Source organism: Calliphora vicina, chromosome 2 (genome assembly GCF_958450345.1).
Source record: "Calliphora vicina chromosome 2, idCalVici1.1, whole genome shotgun sequence".
Lineage (NCBI taxonomy): Eukaryota > Metazoa > Arthropoda > Insecta > Diptera > Calliphoridae > Calliphora > Calliphora vicina.
In genome coordinates this window covers 63,115,199-63,132,151 of record NC_088781.1, presented here as the reverse complement: position 1 = coordinate 63,132,151, position 16,953 = coordinate 63,115,199, and the positions used below count along the sequence as shown (strand labels likewise).

The window sequence follows — 16,953 nt, the reverse complement described above, 5'->3', positions numbered from 1 at the left end:
TAATAATGTCCACGGAAAAACTAAATTCCTAAACAACTTACTTATTCTATGACACTGTATGAATGGATTTCCGGTGTAACCTTGAACACAAGTACAGAATGGACTGTGATTAACAACATTGCAGAGGGCAAACCTTCCACATGTTCCCGGACAAGGATCAATACACTTTTGATTTTGACAGGCTAGATTAGCTGGACATTCTGAATTGGTGGTGCATTCTGGGCGACAGCTAGGAGGAGAGCCTAAGAAGTTTGGTAGACATGAGCACACAGCTTGATTATTTATTTCACGACATTGCGAATTGGGTCCACACGGAGAAGGTTGACAGGGGTTGCGATACACGTCAGCTATATTAAGACAATTACATATTATATATCGAGTACTTGACGATTTATTAAATTTAACCTACTTTGCTGTACGGGTTGGCAGTTTACAAATGCGTTACCAGTCATGCGATCAGGACAATGACACATTGGTATGTGATTTCGTACTTCGCATATGGCGTTAGTGGCACATGTGCCAGGACAAGGATCGCGACATCTTTGATTTATGCAAGCTTGATTACTCGGACATTCCGAGTTAAGTACACATTCTGGCTTGCAAGCCACATAGGGATCGCCTTGGTAATCTGCCAAACAAGAACATACGCCTTCACCAGAACAAACTGCATTGGAACCACAAGGATTGGGATAGCATGGGTCCCGTGGTTCATCTTTTACAATTTTTGCTGGAGGAGGTGCTGGTTGACAGACCACGAAGGCATCACCCACATATCCCAATTGACATTTGCAATTAGGTATATGATTAATGACTGTACATTCGGTGTTAATACCACACGCTCCAGGACAGGGATCGCGACACTTCTCATTAATACATGCTTGGCTAGAAGGACAGTCAGCGTTAATTGAACATTCGGGTCTACAGTTCGGAGGTGAGCCTATATAATTGGGCAGACACATGCAAGAAGGCGTTTCATATTGATTGCGGCATTGCGAAAATGGTCCACAAGGTGATGGTGCACATGGATCACGATAAATCTGAACATCTTTAACAGGGGGTAGCGGAGCTAATTATTTGAGTGTGAACAAAAAACAACATAAATACAAATTTTCTCCGGGGTCTTTACTGTATGAATAGCTTACATGGTTGTGGGTAACAGCGCACAAATGCATCACCAATCAAACCAGGACGACATAAACATAATGGATTGTGATTTCGAACTTGACATTCAGCATTCTGACCACAAACTCCAGGGCAAGGGTCTGAACACTTACGATTTATACATGCCTTATCCGAAGGACATTCATTGTTTGTAGTGCATTCAGGGCGACATGCTGGTGCTACGCCTATAAATTCGGGAAGACATGAGCACACGGTCTGTTCATTGATTTCACGACATTGCGAGTTGGGACCACATGGCGAAGGTTGACAGGGATTAACATATTCTTGACGTATGGCTATATTTAAATAATATACAATATTAAAAACACACGTTAGTAACTACCTTCTCTAACTACTAAATATTAAAGTAAGTAAATTATGTAGAAAAAATGTGTTTTTTTTTCATATTAGCTTACGTTCTTGGGGTTTGGAACAATAACTGTAAGGATCTCCAATATAACCAATAAAGCAATTACAGTTGGGTACATGATTTAATACCGAACATTCCGCATTATTGCCGCAAGTACCTGGGCAGGGATCACGGCATTTCTGGTTGTGGCAGGCTTTGTTGGTGGGACAATCTGAATTCAAAACACATTCAGGCCTGCAGCCTTCATAAGGATTTCCAAAGAATTCAGGCAAACATTGACAAGCTCCTGCACCATTGCGTTCTGTACACTGAGCATTTGCACCACATGGCGAAGGATTGCATGGTTGTAAAGGTTCCTCTTGTATTCGAACTGGTATAGGAGAGCACAAAGTAAATGGATCTCCCGTGAAACCAGTTTGACATGTACACATAGGAGTATGTGAAACTACACGACATATGGCCGAAGAACCACATAGTCCTATGCAAGGATCTTTACACTTTTGATTAATACAGGCCATGTTGGTTGGACACTCAGAGTTGGATACACATTCGGGTCTACAGTATGGAGCTGAGCCTACGAAACCATCTAGGCACGAGCAAGATGGAGTATCACCAACCGCTCTGCATTGAGAATTAGGGCCACATGGTGATGGTCGGCAAGGATCCTGAGGCTGTGTGTCTTGTGGTGGTGGTTCTATGATGGGTTGACAGGCTACAAACGGATTTCCTGTGTAACGAGGTAAGCAGGTGCAGAATGGGTTGTGATTAACTGTAGAACATTGAGCATTTCTTCCACAAGATCCTGGACATGGGTCAACACATTTCTGATTGACACATGCCAAATTGGCTGGACATTCTTGATTAGCGGTACATTCTGGACGACACGCCGGAGGTACTCCCAAATAATTGGGTAAGCATGAGCATACGGCTTGTGAATTTACTTCACGACATTGTGAGTTTGGACCACAAGGTGATGGTTGACAAGGATTGCCTTTAACTGGTGCTAAAATGTAGACAACATTAAAGTTAACTTTTACTTCTGGTACATGTACTTCAAGCGATTGATATTTACGTGGTATGGGAGAACATAAAACGAAGGCATTGCCGGCCATGCCTTCAGGACAGGTGCACATTGGTATGTGATTGATAACCTGACAGAAAGCATTCGTGGCACAAGTTCCCGGACAAGGATCGCGACATTTGTTTTGTATGCAAGTTAATTCGCGAGAACAATCCGAATTCAATACACATTCCGGTCGGCAACCGGTATAAGGGTCGCCTTGATATTCAGCTATGCAAGAGCAAACACCGTTATTACATTGAGCATTGGGGCCACATGGCGATGGGTTGCAGGGATCGTCTTTGACAGGAGCTAAGAAAATGTCATTTTAATTTTGTACTATTCGTTACTTAAGAAAAAAAGCTTACATGGTGGTGGTGGTGGGGCAGTTTCGCAAACAGAGAATGGATCTCCAGTAAAACCAGCAGGACACCTGCAGTTGGGTGTGTGATTATTTACCTCGCAGAGAGCACCTAAACCACAGGCTCCAGCACAAGGATCGCGACATTTTTCATTAATACATGCCTGATTACTAGGACAATCGGCATTAATAACACACTCAGGTCTACAACTAGGAGGCGCACCTATATAATTTGGTAAACACGAACAAGAGAATGAATCTCCTACGCGCCTACACTGTGAATTCGATCCGCATGGAGAAGGTACACACGGATCTTGTGGCGTTTTCTGAACTTGTATTGGAGGTTGAGCTTTAGAAATAGAAACACAAATTTAAAATAACGTAGGATGCAAACATTTCCAATATTCTTACGTGGTATGGGACGACAAATGTAGAACGGATCTCCTGTGAAGCCGGATCTACAAGTACACAATGGACTATGATTATGAACTCTGCAATTGGCATTAGTGCCACATGTTCCTGGACAAGGATCTACACATTTTTGATTAACACAAGCCTTATCGAAAGCACATTCCGACGATTGAGTACATTCAGGCCTACAAAGCGGTGGACTACCAACGTAATCCGGTAAGCATGAACAAACGGGTTGTTCATTTATTTCACGACATTGCGAATTAGGTCCACATGGTGATGGTTGGCAAGGATTAACATACTCTTTGATGTCTAACAAAGTCGAATAGATAAATGGAATTGAGTTGATTAAAAATAAACCTGACGTTATTAAAAACTTACGTTGTTTAACAGGTAAGCAAGAACGATAAGGATCTCCCTCATAACCGGTTATACAGGAACATCTTGGTACATGATTGAGAACATTACATATGGCATTTTGGCCACATGTTCCTGGACATGGGTCCCGACATTTCATATTTTGACAGGCCAAATTGCTGGCACAATCAGAGTCCAGCACACATTCAGGACGACAACCTTCATAAGGATTGCCGAAATATTCGGGGAAGCATTGACATGAGCCCGCATCATTTCTAGCAACACAACGCGCATTTTGGCCACAAGGACTGGGATTGCAAGGATCAACATGATCCAACTGTGGCGCTACCTGTTTCCTAGTACATTGTAAGAAGGGATCGCCTTCATAGCCCTGTGGACAATAGCAACTGGGTGTATGAGAAATAACACGACACTCAGCTTCAGCCCCACAGAGACCAGGACAGGGATCTTTACACTTTTGATTAATGCAAGCTTGATTCGAAGGACATTCTGAACTAGTAACACATTCGGGTCTACAATTTGGCGGTGCACCCACGTAATCAGGCAGGCACGAACATGATGGACTATCGCCTACTTCGCGACATTGAGAGTATGATCCACAAGGTGAAGGTTGGCAAGGTTGTCTTACAGGTGGCGAGGGTGATTCTAGTCTTGGTTGACAGCTAACAAATGGATTACCGTCGTACCTATCTGGACATCTACAATACGGACTATGGTTGTTGACATGGCACAAGGCATTGCGACCACATACACCAGGACAAGGATCGCTACATTTCTGATTTAAGCAAGCCAAATTCAAAGCACATTCTGTATTAGATGTACATTCTGGTCTGCATAGCGGTGGACTTCCCATGAAACCTTCTATGCATGAACACACAGCCTGCTGGTTGACTTCTCTGCACTGTGAATTGGGACCACAGGGTGAAGGTTGGCAAGGATGTATGGGTAAATCTTGTTCTACAAAAAGTTTGTAGTATTAAAATTCAAAATACTCGAATAAACTAGTTTTAAAATCTTACTTGGAATGAGAGAGCACAGGGTGAAAGCATTGCCCTCCATGTTCTCAGGGCATCTACAATTTGGTATATGATTGATTACTTCGCAAATAGCATTCGATGCGCATGTTCCTATACAAGGATCTACACATTTATGCCTAACACAGGCCCTATCTCGTGCACAATCTGTATGCAAAACACATTCTGGTCTACAACCAGTATAAGGATCACCATTGTACTCAGGTAGACAAGAACATTGGCCATTGTTGCAGTTTGCATTGGCACCACAAGGAGATGGGTTACAGGGATCGTCAGCAATGACTTCAGCTTTTGAAACAAGGGACATTGTATTATATATAATTTAAAATTCAATGAACATTTTAAAGGTCTTACTTTTGGCAGGTGGTGGTGGTATTGGATTACAAACGACGAATGGATCTCCGGTAAAACCAGATTGACACGTACATATGGGTGTATGAGCACGAACAAAACATAATGTGTTAATTCCACATGATCCTGGGCAAGGATCGCGACATTTTTGATTAATACATGCCTCTTGGGAGCCACACTCCGAATTGATAGTACATTCAGGTCTGCACGAAGGTGGTGAACCCAAATAGTTTGGTAAACAGGAACACGATGGCGAACCGCCAACATCACGACATTGCGAATTTGGGCCACAGGGTGAAGGGACACAAGGATCTCTTGGCGTTTGTGGTGTAGGTTCGGCTCTTTGTGGTGGTATACGGAAACAACGAACGAAAGCATCACCAGTGAAGCCATTGTTGCAGCTGCATATTGGACTATGATTACGTACTTGACACACGGCGTTTTGACCACAAACACCAGGACAGGGATCTACACATTTTCGATTAACACAGGCCTTATCCGAAGGGCACTCAGAACTAGATGTACACTCTGGCCTACAAGCCGGTGGTGAACCTATATAATCTATCAGACAAGAGCAAACAGGTTGACCATTCGCCTCTCTGCATTGTGAATTAGGACCACATGGTGAAGGTTGGCAAGGATTAACGTATTCACGAACAGCTAAAATTAAATGATTGTTAAAGAAATTCACCAAGAAAAATGTCGAAGGCTTACGCTCATTTCGAAGGACGGAACAGAAATTATACGGATCTCCTGTGTAATCAGGTAAACAATTACACGATGGCAAATGATTAATAACCTTACATTCTGCATTTTGGCCACAGGTTCCTGGACAAGGGTCGACACATTTCTGATTTTGACAAGCTCTATTTGAAGCACAGTCTGAATTCAATACACATTCGGGACGACAGCCCTCATAAGGATTTCCAAAATACTCTGGCAAACATTGACAAGATCCTGCATCTCCACGTTCAATACATTTGGCATTAACACCACAAGGATTGGGGACGCATGGTCTCACTTCCTCCACTGGTGTCTGTTGCACCGGACTGCACACGGAGAATGGGTCCCCAGTAAAGCCGTCGTTACACAAGCACATGGGTGTATGTGAGAATACCCGACAAAGCGCGTTCTGTCCACACAATCCTGGACAAGGGTCTTGGCATTTCTGATTAATACATGCCTTATTTGTACTACATTCTGAGTTGGAAATACATTCTGGTCGACATTGTGGGGGCGAACCGATAAAATCAGGTAAACAAGAGCATGTGGGAGAATCTCCATTAACGCGACATTCCGAGTTAGGACCACATGGCGATGGTTGGCATGGATTAGTTGGAATTTTCTCATCTCTTATGGGCTCTACAATTTCTTGACATCTTACAAATGGATCGCCAGTCATACGATTGCGACACCTACAGTATGGTGTATGATTTACTACATTACAATCAGCATTGAAGCCACAAGTTCCTGGACAAGGATCTCTACATTTCATATTTTGACAAGCCTGATCTGGAGGACAATCGGAGTTTGTTGTACATTCAGGTCTACACTGTGGTGGACTACCTATAAAATCAGAAAGACAAGAGCATACAGCTGTACCTTGGACCACGCGACATTGGCTGTTGGGTCCACAGGGTGAAGGCTGACAAGGATTTGTTGGCACTGGGGCTAAATAGCAAACAATAATTAAAAAATGTTTAATAGCTAATCAAACGAAACAAAATCAATTCTATTACTTAGTATGGCACGACATTCGAAGAAAGCATTTCCCGTCATTTTTTCGGGACAATGGCACATAGGAACATGATTGTGAACCTCACATATTGCATTTGCTGCACAGGTTCCGGGGCATGGGTCCACACATTTATTACGTATACAGGCTTTATTGCGAGGACATTCCGAGTTGAGAACGCATTCTGGTCTACATTCTACATAAGGGTCTCCTAGGTACTCGGGTATACAAGTACATTGACCGTTACTGCAGACTGCATTGGGACCGCAAGGCGAGGGAGTACAAGGATCATCCAAAGGTGGAGGAGTAGTAGCTGCTCAAAAGGTAATTATAACTAAGAGATTTCGAATGATTTGAAAATATTGATATCTTACGTTCTGGTGGTTTGGGTGAACAACTAGTGAATGGATTGCCTATATAGCCTTCAATACAGGCACACGATGGATTATGGTTTATAACACGGCAAATGGAATTAATACCACATGCTCCTGGACATGGATCTCTACATTTCTGATTGATACATGCCTGTTGGCTAGGACATTCTGAGTTTATCGTACATTCTGGTCTACAATTCGGAGGCTGACCTATATAATTTGCCAAACAAGAACACGCAGAAACGCCATTGGAATTGCGACATTCCGAGTTTGGACCACATGGCGAAGGAACACAAGGATCTCTAATCTCCTCCCGTTGTACTTCAGGGGGAGGAGCTACAGAAAACCACAAATTAATAAAACTAACCAATTTATATATCTTTTTTTTTAAGCTTACGTGGTATAGGATAACATCTGATGAAAGCATCTCCAGTATAACCGCGATTACAAGAACATAATGGACTATGATTTCGAACCCTACATTCTGCATTTTGACCACAAGGTGAGCTATCACATGGATTTACACATTTCTGATTAATGCAAGCCTTATCACCGGAACATTCTGATGATATGGTGCATTCAGGTCTGCAGGAAGGAGGTTGACCTATAAATTCTGGTAAGCAAGAACAAACGGCTTGTTCATTAACCTCACGACACTGACTATTGGGACCACACGGAGAAGGCTGGCATGGATTAACATATTCCATACGTATAGCTAGAGATAAATAATGAATTGAGTATTTTTGAAATTGGACTTTTAGCGCTTCCTTACGTTCAACTGGCTGGATGCAAAGGCGATACGGATCCCCTGTGTAACCGGAGAAACAATTACACGTAGGCAAATGATTAACCACCTGGCATTCGGCATTTTGTCCACAAGTTCCGGGACATGGATCTTGACATTTCTGTTGTTGACATGCTTTGTTTGAGGGGCAATCTGAGTTAAGTACACATTCTGGTCGGCAGCCCTCATAGGGATTGCCGTGATAATCTGGTAAACATTGGCATGATCCGGCGCCATTACGTTCTCTACATATAGCATTTGGACCGCAAGGTGAGGGATTGCAAGGGGTAAGAACTTCTATAATATCCCTTTCAATAGGAGGGCTACATTGTACGAATGGATCTCCGGTGTAGCCGACCACACAAACACATTGTACAGCATGACTAACTACACGACATTCGGCATTTAAGCCACATCTTCCGGGACATGGATCTACACATTTCTGATTAACACAAGCCAAATTGCTGGCACAATCTGAACTAGTTACACATTCGGGACGACAGTTCGGAGGTCTTCCTATATATGATTCCATACAAGAGCAAGATGGAGATTGTCCAATTGGTTTGCAGCGTGAAAACGGTCCACAAGGAGATGGGCGACATGGATCCTGAGGTACCACATCGCTTACAGGTTTAACTGAGGTTAAGTGAGTAAAATTCATAAAATTAAATCGGAAACCAAGAGAATAGAACTCGATAACTTACTTATACGCTGACACCTAACAAACGGATTACCCGTAAAATCATTGGGACAGGTACAGAAAGGACTGTGATTCACTACAGAGCAGACGGCACTAACACCACAGGTGCCAGGACAGGGATCGCGACATTTTTGATTAAGACACGCCTGCATAGGTGCGCATTCTGAGTTCGAGGTACATTCTGGTCGACAAGTAGGCGGAGAACCTATAAAACCTTGTATACAAGAACAAACCGGCTGTTGATTTATTTCACGGCATTGGGAATTGGGTCCACATGGTGAGGGTTGGCAGGGTTTCGATGCTGTAATTAATTCTACAAAACAAACTTAACGTGTATTTCTTTACACTAGATAAAAAGCCTAAATCGATCTTACTTTGTTGAGGGGTGCATCTAATGAAAGCACTACCTTGAGTGCCTTCCGGACATCTGCACATTGGTATATGATTGATAACATCACAAATGGCATTATCACCGCAAGTTCCAGGACAGGGGTTAATACATTTACTGCGAGAGCATGCTTTATCACGAGGACAATCCGAATTTAAAACACATTCTGGTCGGCAACCAGAATAAGGATCTCCATGGTACTCGGGCAGACAAGAACAAATACCATTATTGCATAAAGCATTGGCACCACAAGGTGATGGACGACAAGGATCGGAGGGTTCATCTAATAACAAGAAATGTTATAAGTAAATCCGTTACGTTAAACTGATTTTTTTTTGTTTTTGAGCAAAAGACTTACTATAGATCTCAGCTGGTGGTGCTGGTCTACATGAACTGAAAGGATCACCGGTATAACCTTCGGGACAAGTACATATAGGAGTATGATTGATGACACTGCAAACGGCTGAAAAACCACAAGAACCTGGACACGGATCCATACATTTCTCACGTATACAAGCCTTATCTGAAGCACACTCTGAACTTATAGAGCACTCCGGCCGACAGTTGGGAGGAGCTCCTATATATGTTTCCAAACAAGAACACGATGGTACGCCATTAATATTGCGACACTGTGAGTTAAGGCCACACGGCGAAGGCACACAAGGATCTCTTTCAATTTGTTTAATTACAGGAACAGGAGCTGATTTTAAGAGGAATAGGGTAACTTTCGAGTTCAATTGGCAAATTAGAAATTTAATAATTACGTGGTATGGGATAACATCTAGTAAAAGCATCGCCTGTGAATCTAGGTCTACATTGGCAAAGCGGACTGTGATTACGTACTCTACACTCAGCATTGAGACCACATGTTCCTGGACAAGGATCCTGACATTTTTGATTAATGCAGGCCTTATCAGCAGGGCACTCAGTACTCAATACACATTCTGGTCTACAGGAAGGAGGCAAGCCTATATAATTCTCCAAACAAGAACATATAGCCTGGCCATTTAATTCACGACACTGAGAGTTAGGACCGCAAGGTGACGGAACACATGGATTTGTAGGTTCTTGCAGACGAACGGCTAAAGCGAAATAATTTAAATCAAATATAAAGATCTAAGTATTTCCCAACAACTGTAAATCAATAAATATTTCTTACGTTTCTCTGGCTCTCTTTGGCAATATCTATAAGGATCTCCTATATAACCTGGCAGACAAGAGCAGGTGGGAATATGATTGGCTACAGAGCATATAGCATTCGAAGCACATGTACCGGGGCAAGGATCTCTACATTTGTTTTGAGTACACGATTTAGTCGTTGGGCAATCAGAATTACGAATACATTCTGGTCGACACGATTGATACGGATCTCCATAGTATTCCGGCAAACATTGGCAAGACCCAATGCCATTTTGTTCACGGCACACAGCATTTGAACCGCAAGGATTTGGTTCACAGGGTGTTATATGTTCATTGACTACGCGTTCTAGGTTTGAGACGATTAAAGGGAAGAGAAGAGCAGAAATAACAGAAAATTATTTCAATTATTTTCCTTAGAATTCTTTAAACCATTTAAACTGATTAGTACTACATACTCAGGTGTTTGATTTTTGTTTTTAATTGGTGATTTGCATTTGGGTGAGTACTTTCCACAAGTTTTTTTTTATTGGTCAGTGAAGCTTTAATATATTTTTTGCTGTTGTTTGGTTTTAATTGATACATATTTTTAAAAATGTAATTGCTGTTATTTGGATTAACAAATGTTTCACTACTTTTGTTCAACACTACTGGGTTTAATTGCTTTTTTTTTTAAATAAAAACATTAATTATTATAAATGTGCACAATTTGGTTTTTGGTTCAGTGTATAATTGAGCTGTGTTTAGCGGTGTTAAAAGAGCTGTGTTTAATAAGTGTTACGCGTTTTAATTTTTTTTTTGATTTTTTTTATATAAATTAAACTTAAGTAAAAATTCTGGTATTATTTGGTATAAATTAATTTTATTTAGTTTATTTTAGTTTTTAAGGTTACATTTTTCTTCTTAAATCATAAATTATATTTATAAACTACAAAATTTTGGTAAAAATTAATAAAAATTGTTAAAGCATTATTTTTGTTTGTTTTTTTTCGGTTATAATAAAAGGTCCAAAAAAAGAGCAATAAAATTACCAACGTTGATTATTCAGAAGCGCAGTGTTTTTGTTTCGATTCTAGATATTATTTTGTAGTAATGGCTTTGTGTCGTTTTCATAATGGGTTAAGTATTATTTTGTTTTTAGGGTCAAATCGAGTAGTAAATAAACGCAGTTTTGGGCCAATTAACGAAAGCGTAGTGTATTCAAAACAGGGTTAATAGGGGTCATTATTTGATTGATGGTTCAAATACGTTTTCAGACAAACTACTCTTATATATATGGGTAAGGTATTGTGTAAATAAGTTTTGTTTTTATTGCTTGAAGGTTCAGTTATATAAATGTTTAAAGGTCAAAATAAGCATTACCAAAAGGATTAAAGTGTAGTAAAAAGTATTCAAAGGCATAAAACTGGTAGCATTAATTAAAAGGCGATACGATTAAAAAGGCAGATAGTAGGCATTTTGGCTGATAATTTTGCGTTATATTTTGATAAATGTATATTAAGAAGGCATTATAATTATTTAAGTTATTTTAAAATACGTATTCATAAAAAAAATTGCTTTTATCGATTGCCATATAAGACGGCAAAACCGTAAAACACTTTCAATATACTTTGAAATTCAGACAACTCGTACAGAATTAAAGTAGTTATTGAAATCTGCATTTGGCCTAAGAATTTTATTTCATTTCTTTGCAATGCAGTTGTGTTTTATGGTGATACAATCACTTTTCTTGTTTGTTTTAAAAGGCTAAACTTTCACAAATTAGAACTAGACTTTTTATATTTATAACTTAATTATTTTAAAACGCGTTTTTGGAAAAATCATTTGTGCCATTTGCAGTGTTGACATTGAACATAAATAAAGTGCTGACATTTAAATTGTTTTTGCTGTTGCAATATTCTTAAAAGGGGTTCTCTTCGATGATGAAAAAAGGTTTCTTATAAAGTTGTACAAAACAAACCATTATATTTTTCCTATTCTATCAATCGATATGAAATTTAATTTAACAATTTACCGCCCATTTGTAGGGGTCAGTCTTAGCAGCCATAAAAGTATAAACACATCAGCATTTATCGACCCAACTACTGACCCAGTACTGCAGAATTTAAATTCAGATTTTCCTTTAGCTGTCCTACTTTAACATACAACTACTCCATGACCTGCCTAATGCTACTATTCCCATTTGTTGAATTGGGCATGAGTTGCATTGATATTTTCAAATCCCCAGTTCCCAACAGTATGATACTGGTTAATGAGCAATATAACGCAGTCCTGACTATGGCATGTCTGAAATGGTATTATATTCCGGAATCATAGACCTAGTGGAATGTGGTCTTCATCACCATGGTATGGCTCTAGCAAATCCACCAACTGATGATGGTATGAATTATACGCACCACATAATCTAAAGCCAAGCTAAGCGTCCACATAATCTAAAGCCAGGCTAAGCGTCCCAGGAAACTGTGTAGTGGATATGATTCCACGTGGTTGACTGGTGAATGTCGTGGCAGTTGTATATGCTCATATCCAGCTAGGTGAACACGCTAGGATATTGAATCTCTCATATGTAATGACTTCTGTAGTCAAATTGACGGAAAGATGGAAACAGTCTCTGTAACTGTATGAACCTAAATGACCAGAGATTGGTAAAATTGGGTGATTTTAATTTTGATTTTTTGCATGATCCGATGAATCTTTTGGACACGGACGCCTCATAATATAATCTAAAATAACCTTCTCTTAAGAAAATGATATTATTTAAGAATAAAATCCTGAAATTTGTTTTGCCAAATTTATTCCTTATCGAAGAGAACTCCCTATACAACTTTTCTCGTAAGCTGTCGAGATTTTTATATTGTATTTAATTCAACAGCGTAATTAAAGTGTAATGAAATTTTTTTTTTTGCTTTTAAATATAAGACACGAAAAACTGGTGGAGATCTTAGTTCTAATTTGTGCTTGGCTATAAAAGGAGTAAAACTGTAAAGTAATAATTAATTTTGTCCTCAATAAATATAGTTTTCTTATTTATCAGTTTTCACTTTCTGATTTAAGACATTTACATTCTTACAATTTTGTGAAATAGCTTAAAATTTTCATAAAATTGCTAGAAAGAATGAGACATATTAAAAGTGGCCATCTTTTAAACTGTCCCCAATGTCTTAAATAAGAGAAATTCAACAAAAGTCTAAATTTTCTCGTACCATAACACAGTTTTACTCCTTGAATATATTATTTCTAGGCATAACCATTTTGTAATTCAATAAAGCATTTCTGCTTATAGCAAGTAATAGATTTTTCAACTTATTTTATCATAGTCCATCACCATTAATAATTTGTGGTTATGCCTAAAACCTGACAATTGAAGTAAAATTTCAAAAATCCTACCTGGTGTTGGTTGACAGCTAGTAAATGGATCTCCAGTATAACCGACTTCGCAGCTGCAGATTGGCATATGGTTGGCAACAGAGCAACGAGCATTAAAGCCGCATGAACCCACACAGGGATCTTCACATTTTTGTCGAATACAGGCTTTCGTTGAAGGACATTCTGGATTGATGGTACATTCGGGTCTGCAATTTGGCGGAGTACCCAAGAAAGTAGCAGCGCATGAACAGGCTGGACTATCGCCCACAACCTTGCATTCTGAGTTGGGGCCACATGGCGATGGCACACATGGATTAACTGGTCGTATAGGTTCTATGACCTTTGGTTCTTCATAACAGCGATTGAATGGATCTCCTGTGTAGCCATTATTACAAGTACAGATGGGATTGTGATTGATAACTTGACATTTTGCGAATTGACCACAGGCTCCTGGACAAGGATCCACGCATTTGCGATTGATGCATGCTGTTTGCAGAGAACATTCGGAGCTAACAATACACTCGGGCTTACAGGCGGGTGGTGAGCCCAACATACCGGGTTTGCAGGCACATCTGGGACCTTGAGTGGAAACTTGGCATATACTGTTAGGACCGCATGGATTGGGTTGGCAGGGATCTACTGGTACTAAATCGTTGCGTACCACTTGACGACAATTGATGAATGGATCGCCGGTATAGCCTTTAGGACAAGTACAAACGGGTATATGATTACTAACATCACATTGGGCGTTTTGGCCACAAGTTCCAGGACAGGGATCAACGCATTTCTTATTTAAACAGGCTTTGTTGGGTGAGCAATCTGTGCTCAGTGTACATTCTGGTCTACAACCCACATAGGGATCTCCTTGATAGTCTCTTAAACAGACACAGACACCACCTGGTTGACATTCAGCGTTTGCACCACAAGGCTGCAAAGCACATGGATCCATTTCTACTGGAGTCTGAGTCTTTTCTTCAATAATTTCAATACACTGACTGAATGGATCGCCAGTGAAGCCAGAGCGGCAAGTACAAATAGCTAAGTGATTTTGTATGCGACACTCGGAGTTAATTCCACAAGTGCCATCACAAGGATTGCGACATTTTTCGGCAATACATGCCAAATCAGAGGGGCAATCGGTGTTAACCACACACTCTGGGCGACAATTAGGTGGGGCTCCAATGTAATTAGGCAAACATGAGCATGATGGTTGATCACCACTAACGCGACACTCGGAATACAAGCCACAAGGTGACGGTACGCAGGGATTTTTAGGTTTGGTTGGTTCATCCTTCGGGCGTATGGGTGCTGGATAACATCTTGTAAACGGATCACCTGTCATTTCCAATGAACAACTGCAAATTGGATTGTGGTTAATCACTTCACATTTGGCATCGATACCGCAAGTGCCAGCGCAGGGGTTGGCACATTTGAATTTGTGACAGGCCTTATTTTGCGGACATTCGGCATTAACTGTGCACTCAGGTTTACAATTTGGTGGTGAACCAATGAAGGAATCCAGACATGAACATACAGCCAAACCGTTTGCTTCACGGCATTTACTGTTGGGGCCACATGGTGACGGTTGACAAGGGTTGCCGGGGGCAGGTGGTGGTATCTTGGGTTGAGGTCGACAATTAGAGAATGGATCGCCGGTATAGCCGTCATTGCACACACAGTTTGGTACATGATTGACAGCATAACATTGAGCATTCGAACCACAGATTCCTGGACAAGGATCTTTACATTTGTTGCGTATACAAGCCTGATCGGTTGGACAATCTGAACTAAGGACACACTCTGGTCGACATCCTTCATAGGGGTTGCCTTGGTATTCATCAATGCACTTACAAGAAGCGGCACCATTACGTTCAATACATTCAGCATTTGGCCCACAAGGTGATGGTTCACAGGGTTTAATTGGTTCTTCTCTCTGTGGAATACATTGTACGAAAGCATTACCAGCATAACCGGCTGGACATGAACATGATACTGAGTGGCTAATAACGCGGCATTCAGCATTAGTGCCACATGATCCAGGACAAGGATCGCGACATTTGTTGTTAATACAAGCTTGTGTGGAAGGACAATCAGGATTGATGATACATTCAGGTCTGCAGTTAGGTGGTGATCCAAAGAATTCTGGCATACATTGACAGGAAGGACCGCTAGGACCAGCCTTGCAGATAGAGTTGGGTCCACATGGTGATGGTGCGCAAGGATCTCTGGGTACCTCTGGATCTCTTGGTGCTTCAATGGGTATATCGAAACATCTCTTGAATGGATCTCCAGTTTTTCCAGGTGGACAACCACAAATAGGACTATGATTTATAACTTCACAACGAGCATCAATACCGCAGGATCCGGCACAGGGATCAACGCATTTCTTATTGACGCAAGCCTGCAAAGCAGAGCACTCACTAGAAACAACACATTCTGGGCGACATTGTGGTGGAGCTCCAATGAATCCATCTAAGCAAGAGCAAACGGCATGATTATTAATGTCACGGCACTGACTGTTGGCACCGCAGGGAGAAGGTGAGCATGGTTGGACTGGTCTTTCTGGTTCTTCTATTTTCAAACGACAGTTCGTAAATGGATCTCCTTCATAGCCCTTGACACAAGAGCATACAGGAATATGGTTTAGTACTTCACAAACTGCATTGATACCACAAGTTCCTGGACAAGGATCGACACACTTGTTGCGCAAGCAGGCCTTATCGCGTGGACAGTCAGCGGAAAGAGAACATTCTGGACGACAGCTTTCATAGGGATTGCCTTGGTAATTATCTTGGCATCTGCACTCACCGTTGAAACAATCAGCATTGGGACCACAAGGATTTGGATCACAAGGATCATTTGGAATCTTAGGTGTTTCCTGAACAGGGGTAGGACTGCAACGTACAAATGGATCTCCAGTATAACCATCCAAACAATTACATATAGGAACATGGTTGAGGACATGACATTTAGCTTCAAAACCGCAGGATCCAGGACAAGGATCGCGACATTTCTGATTGATACAAGCTTCGGTGGGACCACACTCAGAGTTAAGAACACATTCTGGTCGGCAGTTGGGAGGAGCGCCAGTGAAGTCTTGTAAGCAAGAACAGGCTGGACTGCCACCAATTACCTGGCATTTTGAGTTCGGGCCACAAGGTGATGGAACACATGATGGTGGTTTTTCGGTGCTTGGTTTATCATCCACAACAATTGCTAAAAAAAAGAAAAGTAGACAACAATTATATTAATATTTCTTAACCTAGTAATAGCAGATTAATTCATATTGTTCGTCTCATAGTCCCTAATACAGTTCTAATTATGATTTTACCTTTTTTTGTAA

At 40.9% G+C, this 16,953-nt stretch overlaps 1 protein-coding gene across 1 annotated transcript in view; it reads right to left on the bottom strand.

Annotated features, from left to right (window-relative positions):
- dpy (dumpy) overlaps positions 1 to 16,953 on the bottom strand; it is a 177,850-nt gene that overhangs the window by 24,423 nt on the left and 136,474 nt on the right. The window contains exons 34-52 of the mRNA XM_065500045.1: positions 13,632 to 16,826; positions 10,267 to 10,593; positions 9,872 to 10,189; positions 9,466 to 9,807; positions 9,094 to 9,390; positions 8,724 to 9,032; positions 8,008 to 8,655; positions 7,633 to 7,950; positions 7,236 to 7,571; positions 6,878 to 7,174; positions 5,130 to 6,797; positions 4,761 to 5,063; positions 3,745 to 4,698; positions 3,364 to 3,666; positions 2,960 to 3,301; positions 1,578 to 2,903; positions 1,143 to 1,457; positions 389 to 1,066; positions 52 to 347 (exon numbers count right to left, since the gene is read on the bottom strand). Coding sequence (XP_065356117.1) covers positions 52 to 347; positions 389 to 1,066; positions 1,143 to 1,457; positions 1,578 to 2,903; positions 2,960 to 3,301; positions 3,364 to 3,666; positions 3,745 to 4,698; positions 4,761 to 5,063; positions 5,130 to 6,797; positions 6,878 to 7,174; positions 7,236 to 7,571; positions 7,633 to 7,950; positions 8,008 to 8,655; positions 8,724 to 9,032; positions 9,094 to 9,390; positions 9,466 to 9,807; positions 9,872 to 10,189; positions 10,267 to 10,593; positions 13,632 to 16,826 — 12,572 coding nt within the window. The remainder of the gene's footprint in view (positions 1 to 51; positions 348 to 388; positions 1,067 to 1,142; positions 1,458 to 1,577; positions 2,904 to 2,959; positions 3,302 to 3,363; positions 3,667 to 3,744; positions 4,699 to 4,760; positions 5,064 to 5,129; positions 6,798 to 6,877; positions 7,175 to 7,235; positions 7,572 to 7,632; positions 7,951 to 8,007; positions 8,656 to 8,723; positions 9,033 to 9,093; positions 9,391 to 9,465; positions 9,808 to 9,871; positions 10,190 to 10,266; positions 10,594 to 13,631; positions 16,827 to 16,953) is intronic.